Here is a 10,707-nt window from a genome sequence, read left to right on the forward strand (position 1 = left end):
CTCCCACAGCGCCCCGCTCGCCGCCGCTCCCCGGGGGCCTCCCCGCTGCTCTCGGGAGATCGCACACCGCAGGCGGCCCAAGCCCCGTCTCGCCGACGGCACTCACCACCCACCGCCCGCCGCCGCCTTCTCCCGCTCCCTACCGGCACGAAGCGGCGCTGCCGATGACGAAGCCGATGCGCGGCTGCCACGCCGCTTTCCCCGCGCCTCAGGGCCGGCGCCTTCGGCCGCACAGGGCGGCGTCCCCGCACCCGGGCCAGCCCGCGGAGCTCCTGCCGCCGCCGCCGCCGCCCTCCGACTGAGGGGCCGCGACGCCGGCGCCCCCTTTTATACTCCGCACCCCCCTTTTCCCGCCACTGCCGCGGTGGGCTCCCCCCGCCTCAAAACCGCCCAGAAGCGCCCGAGGCGGGATAGCCCCCGCGCCGGAATCCCTCCTGTCCTGGAAAAGGTACGCTAAAGAAAAAAAAAAAATGAACTCCGAGCTTTCCACAAATGTCCCAAAAAACGAAGCAGCTGTGAGGGGCTTCGAGCTGTGCCTGGTCCCTCAGGTAACGGCGCTTTCCATTGGCTGCCGGAGTAGCCAGGGCTCCTATTGGCTGCCGCACGCTGCGATGCTTCCGATTGGCTGCTGCCCGATCCGCAGCCCCCGGGCAGCTGCTGCTGGGGGTCTCGCCAGGCGGGCTGCAGCCGGAGCAGGACACACTGCAACGCCAGCAGGCGTCCAGCGGTGCTCGGTGTCTGTCGGCGTTTGCAGTTCAGACAGACAAATTGAATCCCAATTGCCGAAGATTTCCACCACCTGCTATTTCTCCTCTGTTTTCCTGGATGGATTTGACAGCGCTTTCTTTCCCCCCACAGAGTTGGAAAGCAAAATGCTCAGCTGCCCCTTGGCCATCTCCGCTTCCTTCCACAGCTCCAGCCTTGTCCCTCTTTCTGTCCCTTTTACTTTGCACCAGGTTCTCCCTCCTCCTTTCCCAGGCAGCTCGCAGCAGAGACATTTCACCCACCGGCACCACCTGCTTTCTCTCACTCCGTCCCAATTTGCCCACTTTGAACTACTGTAGCCGCCTGCCCGCGGAGCCGGACCCGCCGCGCGCCTGGGTAATGGTGGCGTGAATTATCGCAGGGATTATTGGGGTGGGCTGGGCCTGGCCAGGTGCCTGGTGGCAGCAAAACCGCTCTGTCCCTCTCCTCCTCACCCTGGGCAGGGAACAGAACACATCAGGAAAGACTTGAGGATCGGGAAAAGGGCCTAGACAGGTCACTCACGGGTCACTGGAGTAAGAGACACGACTGGCGGGAATAAATTGAATTTCTTGTCAAACAAATCAGAGCAAGAGAATGAGAGGTAAACCTGCAGGAGTTCAAGCCTAGGAACGAGGGCTTTTTCCTCGGCAGCTCGCAGCTGCACGAGGGGGATAAAGGATCCCCCAGGGCCCCCGAGCAGCGGCTCTGCCCCCCTCAATGGGGATGTGTCCAGACCCACCGGTCCATCCCGGGCTTTGGGGGGCAAGAGTGGAGCAGGCGCTGAGCTACTCCATGGAGCTTCCAGCCCCTGTTTGATCTGTCGGGGCGTGACACAGTCACTGCTGGGCGTCCGTCGGCGCTCGGTGTCTGTCGGAGTTTGCAATCCCGACAGATAAATTGAGTCCAAACCGGCAGCACCAGCTCATCTTTACTGTTCTTTTTCAATTTCTTAAGGAATTAAGGGAAAACTCCCTTTAGTCACCATTTCAAAGCCTTGAATCAAGGGGAAAATGGAGGTTCCCTCTCAATTTAGACCCGTAATTGATGCATAAGGAGGGTCTCCCCTAAATTTAAACCCAAATAAAAAGTGAATCACGGGGGAGTTTTGCTCAATTTAGCCTCCTAAAATGAGGGGAAATGCAGCTTCCTCTTCAATTTCCCTCAAGAAACACCATTTTGGGGGCTTTTGGACACATTTTTCCTCTATGAAGGTCCCTTCAAATGAGGGTCCCCCCTCGATGGAACTCTTATAATGGCACATAAAGAGGTTCTTCTCAAGGGAAGCCCTTTAAAACCAGGGACGGTGGTGTTTTGCCCTCAATTTTAACCTTAAGATGATGAAAATGGGGCAGTTTCCCTCAATTCAAATCCATCAAACAGCACCATAAAGGCTTTCTTCTTCCATTTAGATATGAAAATAATGGAAAACGGTGATTCCCTGCCAATTGAGATACAAAATCATGAAAACGTTGTGTGTTCCTTCAACTGAGACTCTCCAAATCGTAGATGAAGTGGGATCCTCCTAAGTTCAAACACAATTACAGAAACTGAGTGTTTTCCCCTCCATTTAAATCCTTTTTCTTCTCGTAACCCCCCCCCCCCTTTTTTTTGGGGGGGGGGGGGAGGCGGGGCACTGGGAGCACTTCCTCCTCCTCACTGGTCGCACTTGGGGCTGCTGCACGTTGGAGAGTGGTGGGAAGTTTCCTCCCAGTTCCCTCCCAGTGTTCCCAGTATCTCTTCCAGTGCTCCCACTGGCAGAACACTGGGGGACACTGCATGGTCTGATGATGGGGGGGGTGCATTGTCGAGGATCACAGAGGGGCCCGGGGGGTCCCGAGCATCCTTGGGGGGGTTCCAGGTTCAGCAGTAGGATTTTTCTGACTATGAGTGAGCTGTGTGGCCTTTGGAGGTGTCCCTTCCTCTCCTGCTCACAACAGAGCAGCTCAGAGGTGATTTGGCTCCTGAGTGTTTCCATTTAGGCCCCCAAAGAGAGGAGCTGCTGCCCACATTACACCTTACAGCTCTGCCAAGGGGCATCTAACCCCATGTGTGCTCAGGAGGTGGGGATGCAAACCCCAAATCCCATCTCCACCTCCCTCTGCAGTCCTTTAAGGGGTTCCTCTAGTCTGGAAAACCAGTCCCATAACTACAGTAAACCCAGAGTCTCCTGAGTGAGAAACCACATACTTGTAATTCCTCTGCAATAGCTTCATCCCACCTCCAGCAGCCCCTGGGAAGTTGCAGGCAAGAACACCTAACCCGGTAAGCAACTCCATTTCTTGGCAGATTTCCAGGGCAATGCAAAAACATTTCAAAGTATTTTTTTAAAACATCTGCTTCTTGTCCTTTAATGCAAAATAGTGATTCCATACCAGTCCTAAGAAGAACAGGCCCAGAGAAGACCTTGCTCTCTACAACTCCCTGACAGGAGGGTGTAGCCAGGTGAGGATTGGCTGCTTCTCCCAAGCAACCAGGAACAGGACAAGAGGAAATGGCCTCAAGCCGCACCAGGGTTGGACATCAAGAGGACTTTCTTCCTGGAAAGGGTGGTCAGGCCTTGGCAGGGGCTGCCCAGGGAGGTTTGGAGTCCCCGTTCCTGGAGGTGTCCGAGGAACACCTGGCACTCAGTGCTCTGGGCTGGGTGACAAGGTAGGGATTGGGCACACGTTGGACTCGATGACCTTAGAGGGCTTTTCCAACCTCAGTGGTTCTGTGATTCTCATTATTCCAAATTCATTTGCAAAAGCTCTCACACCTCTAGTCACACCTTAGCAGGTGTGTAGGCCCAAGCTCATACATTTGAGAGATTTACTGCCTCCAGTGGAATCTACACCGCAATTTCAGGAAGAGGCAAGACTTCAGCCGTTACGAGAGAAAACTTTGCAAAAGCATTCCCTGGAGAGACATCCTGAAGGAAGGTGTCTCCCCCTCTTCTGACCATAGAGGGAGCTGAGTCTCCAGTGTTAATTCTAAAACTTTCAAGCTCCAAGTCTGACTCCCAGAAATTTTATTGGCCCCACTTCCCAGCACAATACTCAGACCTCACACGTCGAGGAAAAAAGCAGTGCAGATTAAATAATTAATGCTTCTGGGTACTGTTCTCCCTCTGAACTACACACATTCCCAAAGGAACAAAACCCTTAAAGAAGATGGATTGCTCTTGCTAGCACGAGAAGGAGAAATCTGACAGGGATATACTGCATCATTCTGCCAAAGCTTTGTCAAACACCTCAGCTCCTGCACTTCAGGGAATAAGAAGTGGCTTAAAAGAAGTGACTTTTATGTCAGTGAGCATGTTATTATGGATTAATCTCGCACTGGAAAACAGTCTTCATACTCTACTGCATCACCCAAAGAGTTTGGAGGCTGCTGCCTAGTGAGCTCCTGAGTTGTATCTTCCTTGTCAATCTTATCAGCCCCTTGTTTGATTGTAAAAACGTAAACAAAATGCAGCAAGCATTGGCCCAACGGCTCAGGACTTGCATATCTCTTCCAAAGAGAGGGAGAAAAAAGAGTGTTTCTCCCAAATCACAGAGTCTAAAAGTTCATGTTATCTACATAAATTTTTAAAAGAAAAAGAGGAACAGTAAAATATCAGTTACTGTGCCAGTGGTGCTCCACTCTATTTCTGTTCTCTTCTTCCACTTGTAGCATCTCTAAGAGTACCTTAAAACCAGCCAACCAACCAAAACAACAACAAAAAGCCAACGTTGAATTGAAGCTGAACAAGAAGCAATCTGGCTGCTGGCTTGTCAGCACTCCACCGCCTGAGTTCCAGTAAGGGAGTTTATCCTCTCCACAGTTTTGAGCCAGATCCCAAAGTCCTGAGCATCAGCTTTTAGCTTTTTTAAGAATTTAACTGTAAGAAAAGCTGCTGGGGAGGGCCATGCTCCAGGCACATCCATGGGATTTCACCTGTGCAGCTCCCTAAGCTGAACTTGTGTCTTTTCCTCTACCTTGCTGGGCTTGGCTCATGCATTTCTTGAGGGGAAGGCCCTGCACTGATCAAAGCATGTACTGACCTCAGATAAACAGCTTCTGTCAGTGTGGATCTATCCTAAATGGACCATTTCCCAAAGTAATTCAAGTGCCTGAATTTCACTTACTCAAAACTGCTTTTAAAGAAACCTGGTTTAACACGAAAGAAAGCGATGACAAAAGTCAGAGTCCTGCATGAGAACTTAACAGCTCCCGGCATCCTGTGTCAATCTAGGAACACCAGCTAGAGGCCAAACTACACCCTACATTAGAGATTTCAAGGCCTTGGGACTTGTCCTACCACACCCATACACCAGACTACACAGCAGGGCAGAGCAGCTCCGGGCCAAACCCACGTAGGCACCTGTGACACAGGAAATGACAAACGAGGAGATGCAATGAAGAGAGAAAACTCTGGCAAGAGAAATGACCGCAGGGACCGAGAGAATGCGGAGCAAGATGATCTCAGCGAGACCAACAAGGCTCGAAGAAGATGCTAACGGAAGGGCTCATTCCGAGAACCACAAAGATGGGTGCCCGAGAATCGTACGGTCAGAATCCTCTACTGCTCCTTGCATTCTGACAAATCCTAATCCCCTGTAATGGATCACTGCGGTGCACAGCTGTGAATACAGCTCAGAACAGGACCATAAAGGACCTCTGGCTCAATGCTTCTAAAGGGAGATGCGATTCTGATGTGCATCCGTGCTCGTCGGTCAAAGGTCCGACGGTATCGGCACCCGGCCAAGGATGCTAAGGATGATGCCCGGCATTTCGGATAAGCTGGCCCCTCGAAGGGCTAAGGAAAAAGACCTAAGACACAAGATGCCCAAAAGACACAGAACATACAATAGACAGGTGACACACACCGGGACTGCTCTGCCCGCCTCAGCATTGTGATCAAAAGTCAGACTTGCCCTTTATGTGGGCTAAGGGGCCCCTTCTTGGACATTCCCGCCTTCAAAGCTGACTCAAAAATCCCTCCCGGCGAGGCCCGACCCGGCACCCTGCTTTCATCCCCTCTGTGGGTCATAACCCTCGACTTAATTCTCAAACGTCCAGGATGTGAATCCACCTCGGGTGCAAAACAAGGCTGCCTTGCTGTCCGGGAAGTTCCTGCCATCTCCTAGTCAGCTACAACAAAGACAACCAAACATCAGTACGTGAACTTAGTGGCACGTCAGCCACAACCCAACAATTCCGCTACTCACCGTCTCCTAAGACAGTGCACAGACGGGCACGGGAAGCTGTTACACACAGATTATATTGCCGTGAGCCAGAGCACTTCAGGGCATCCTTGAGAGAGTGCAGAGAGCAGGAAAAAACCACACTGTTACACCATTTATCCTGCTCTGTGGCTTGCAAGTGGGGCATGAACCCGGTTTTGTTCTGATCTTGATAGCTCCAAGGAAAAGAACTATTGAGCTGGCAGTGAAGATGCCGCTTTCCTGATACTCCTGGCCCAGAACCACGGCCCAGCAGGTTTCTGTGGTAGTCTGAATTATTTGTGCAGTTCAGAAGCTGCACATCCCTAAACCAATCCCTTGGGAGCATGAAGGTTCCCACGGGCATTTTGTACTTCAGTGTGTGCTTTCAGCACACTGGGACAGTTTAAATGAGAATGAGGTCACTTGGTGACAGCACAGCATTAGATCGGAGATATCGAGAGACTCAGCAGATGACATTCACTACGGACTCTCCATTCCCATTGTTCTGGCTGCAGCATCCTCATTTCTCACAGCTCTGTTTCAAGGACTCCCTTCAGAAAATGGATCGTTGGTCCCAGTAGCAAATCCCCAAGGGATTTCCCCTGGAGGTGAACGCTGGCCCTTTTCCATGGGAAACAAAACTCAGCCCCCCAGGTTCTTGCTGTCAATTTGGAGGTGGCGTTTGGCACTCCAAGGGCAGCCAGTTGCTGGCAGCTTTGGTCTGGGAGAAATCCCGTGCCATTCGCAATTTTAGGGGGCTCCCCTCTGAGCCCCCACGTATCCCTGCTCTCCCCTGACTCTTCCCGACGTTGCAGACCCCCTGACCCTGTTTTGCCCCACCCCCCAACCCCTCCCATGTTTTGGGGTGCCCACCCCACTTTGGGGCCCCCTAACCCCCATGTTTCCCTTGACTCCTGCCTGGTTTTTGGGCCCAGTTTTGAGATCCATTTTTTGCCCCTCAAAACCCCTCTGTCACCTCCCCCCCCCTTTTGGGCTTTGCAGGGACTGAGCTGGGACCCCTTGAACCCCCCAAATTCCCACCCGGGGGCTTTTTCCCCCTCCCCCAGGAGTTCTCAATCCCCCCCCCCTCCCGGGGTTATCCCTACCCCTTCTTGGGGCACTTTTGCCCCCTCAAATTTTTGTCACCCCCCAAAAACAACCCCCAGGTCCCCCAAAACACAACTTTATTCACAGCCCGGCCCCAGCCCTCCCCCCTCCCCACCCCACAGGGGGGTCCCGGTGTTACCTCCCTCCCCCCACAGGGCTCCCGGTTTCACCTCACCCCGTCCCCTATTTACAGCTCTGGGATGTGGCACCGTAGTGGACAGCGAGGGGCACCAAGGGTGACATGGGGCAGAGGCAGAGGAGGGCTTGGGGACATCAGCTCTGTGTCACTCTGTCCTGTCCATGTGTCCTCCCCCTTGGTGTCACCGTGTCCTGCCCCTGTCCCAGTCCAGGTGTCCCCCACTGTCTCCCAGCTTGGTGTCACCATGTCCCTTCACCCGTGGCACAACTCGTGTGTCCCCATCTCTATTACCATGTCCTGCCTATGGCACGCTCCCTGTGTCCCCTGGCATGGTGGCACCATGCCCCCTGTCCCATGTGTCCCCCACTGGGGTGTCCCACTATCCATGTGTCCCCATGTCCCCTCAGGGCATGAAGAGTGGGCAGTGTCCCCACTGGTGCCAGGACAGTGTCCATGTGTCCCCATGTGTCCCCCGCCCACAGCACGATCCCCTGCGTCCCCTCAGGGCCTGAAGAGTGGGTGGTGCCAGGGCAGTGTCCCACTGTCTGTGTGTCCCCTCAAGGCACCAAGAGCAGGCAGTGCCAAGGCAGTGTCCCACTGCCTGTGTGTCCCCATGACATTGTCCCCACATCCCTTCAGGGCACAAAGAACGGATGGTGCCAGGGCATTGTCCTGCTCTCCCCAGTGACCCTTTGCAATGTCCCCATGTCCCCTCAGGGCATGAAAAGCCTGTGTGTCCCTCCACAATGTCCCCATGACAGTGTACCCGCATCCCCTGAGGGCACAAAGAGCAGGGTTGTGCCCCCTCTGGTGCCAGGGCATTGTCCCGCTGTCCCCATGTCCTCTCAGGGCACAAAGAGCAGGCAATGCCGGGGCAGTGTCCCGCTGCCAGTTTGTCCCCTCCACAGTGTTCCCATGTCCCCTCCGGGCATGAAGAGTGGGCAGTGTCCCGCTGTTCCTTCACAATGCTGTCCCTGTGTCACAGTCCCCGCATCTCATCAGGGCACGAAGAGCGAGAGCGGAATCCCTGCCGGTGCCAGGGCATTGTCCCATGGTCCGTGTGTCCCCTCCGCGGGTGTCCCCAGATCCCCTGAGAGCACGAAGAGCAGGTGGTGTCCTGGGCGGTGCCATGGCAGCGTCCCACTGTCCATGTGTCCCTCCACAGTGTCCCCGCATTGTCCTCTCAGGCCATGAAGAGCAGGTGGTGCCAGGGCATTGTCCCACTGTCCCCACATCCCGGTGCCACTGTCCCCATGTCCCCTCAGGGCACAAAGAGCAGGCAGTGTCCCCGCCGGTACCAGGGCATTGTCCCACTATCCCCGTGCCCTCTCTGCAGTGTCCCCATGTCCCCTCAGGGCAGGAAGAGCAGGTGGTGCTGGGGCATCTTCCCACTGTCTCTCCAAATCTCGGTGCCATTGTCTCCTCAGGGCATGAAGAGTGGGCGGTGCCCCGGGTGGTGCCAGGGCATTGTCACAGTCCCTGTGCCCCAGTGCCATTGTCCCCACACCGTCCCCTCACGGCACGAAGAGCGGGCGGTGCCCCCGGCGGTGTCTCCTGAGCGCGGCACTCCTCGCGAAGCTCTCCCCACACTCCACGCAGATCAGAGGCTCCTGTCCGCGGCCCTCGCCCCCTGCGGGCCCCTCGCCCTCGGCCCGCGGCCCCTTCAGCGCCCTCGGGGCGCCCGTGGGGTGGGCACAGCGCCGCGGTCGCGCTGCCCCTGGCCCGGCGTGGGTGCGCTGGTGCTTGATGAGGTTCTTGCTCTGCGTGAAGCTCTTGCCGCACTCGGCGCAGCCGTACGGGCGCTCCCCGGTGTGGATGCGCTGGTGTTGGATGAGGTTGGAGCTCCAGGAGAAGCTCTTGCCGCAGTGGCCACAGCGGTACGGCTTCTCCCCCGTGTGCGTGCGGCGGTGCTGCACCAGGTGCGAGTTCTGCGAGAAGCTCTTGCCGCACTCGCCGCAGGTGCTGGGCCGCTCGCCTGTGTGCGTGCGCTGGTGCCGCAGCAGCTTGGACCAGTGGCTGAAGCTCTTGCCGCACTCGTTGCAGATGAAGGGGCGCTGGCGGCCCCCACCCCGCCGCCCCCCGCCCTCCTCAGAGCCCCCCGGGGCCGGGCCGGGGGTGCTGCGGGGCGGCGGCGGCCGCAGGGGGCTGTGCGGGATCACCGTGCGGATGATCTCGTGCGGCAGCACCTCGGCCTCGCCATCGCTCACGATGCCGTCATCAGCTGGGGGGGACACGAGGAGGGGGGTGAGGGCACAGAAGGGGCTGGACCCCTGACCCAAATGTTTGTTGTACCTTGAAAAGGGGCTGGGCCCTTCTTGGGGTGTCTGGAACCCCCTCAAAAGTGTTTTGAGCCCCCCCCAAATGCCTCTACCCCGCTCCAGTGGTGTCTGGAGACTCCTAAAAGTACCCTGAACCCTCCCCAAATGCCTCTACCCCCTTCTTGGTGTGTCTGGAGCACCCCCAAATTGCCTGTATCCCCTTCTTGGGGTGTCTGGAGCCCCCGAAATTTGCCTGACACCCCCCTCCAAATTTCCTTTTTTATCCTCTTTTTGGCTTACCTGGAGTTACCTGGGTTACCAAGGTTACCCCCCCCTCCCCCCCAGTTTTAGGGTCCCCCTCACCAATGAAGACCCTCCGGACCACGTCCCCCTCGTCCGAGTCCTGCAGCTCCACCACGTCCGGCTCCTCCTGCTCCATGGGGGCTTCCAGGGGGACTGTGGAGTCAGGGGGAGCCCTGAGCACCCCAACCCCCCCCCCAGGACCCCCCCAGCCCACAGAACCAGCCCCCCTCCAAATTCCAGTTGCATCCTGGTTCCTGCTGTGCCCCTCCAATTTCTCAGTGTGACCCTAAAATCCTCCGTGACCCCAAAATCCTCCCTCTGACCCCAAATCCCTCTGTGTGACCCCAAATCCCTTTGTGCCCCCCTCAATTTCCCTGTACCCCCCAAATCCTTCTGTGTTACCCACCCAAACCCCTCAGTACAACCCCAAATCCCCTCATGCCCCCCTAAGTCTCATCCTTCCAGAAACCTCTGTGCCCCCCAATCCATGTTCCTCCCAAAATTCCTTTGTGTCCCCCCCCAATCCCTCAGTGTAACCCCAAACTCCCCCATGTGACTTCAAATCCCTCTGTGCCCCCCCAAATTTTCCTGTTCTCCCCAAAATCCCTTTGTTCTCCCCCAAATCCCTTTGTGCCCTGCCAAATCCCCCTGTGCACCCCAATTCCCCCCCACCTGCTCTCGGGGGGATCTCGGGGGGTCGCGCAGCTGCTCCGGACTCAGCCCCCAAAATCTGGGAGGGGGGTAAATGGAGCAACATGGACAGGGGGTCACAAAGGAGGGGGTCACCCAGTGCCCCCCCAAAATTACCTGGGGCCCTCCAAATCACCCAGGGTCCCCCCCAATTACCCCCAGTCCCCCCCATTTTGCTCCCGCCCCATTTAATTTTGGGGAGGGGGTACAAAAGAACGATGGAGCCCCAGGGACCCCCCCCCCGAAATTCACCCCCCAAGCCAGATCCAACACTGGG

At 56.3% G+C, this 10,707-nt stretch overlaps 1 protein-coding gene across 1 annotated transcript; it reads right to left on the reverse strand.

The window, feature by feature from the left end:
• Positions 1–7,341: 7,341 nt before the first annotated feature.
• Positions 7,342–10,578, reverse strand: LOC116436758 (zinc finger protein 787-like). Its single transcript, XM_032094141.1, has 3 exons — positions 10,413–10,578; positions 9,801–9,893; positions 7,342–9,400 (listed from the first exon to the last, which is right to left on the reverse strand). The coding sequence occupies exons 1-3, from the start codon at positions 10,495–10,497 to the stop codon at positions 8,694–8,696; spliced, it is 885 nt and encodes a 294-aa protein (XP_031950032.1). The 5' UTR covers positions 10,498–10,578; the 3' UTR covers positions 7,342–8,693.
• Between the last annotated feature and the right edge of the window lie 129 nt (positions 10,579–10,707).

This window comes from Corvus moneduloides, chromosome 30 (genome assembly GCF_009650955.1).
Source record: "Corvus moneduloides isolate bCorMon1 chromosome 30, bCorMon1.pri, whole genome shotgun sequence".
In the NCBI taxonomy this organism is placed as follows: domain Eukaryota; kingdom Metazoa; phylum Chordata; class Aves; order Passeriformes; family Corvidae; genus Corvus; species Corvus moneduloides.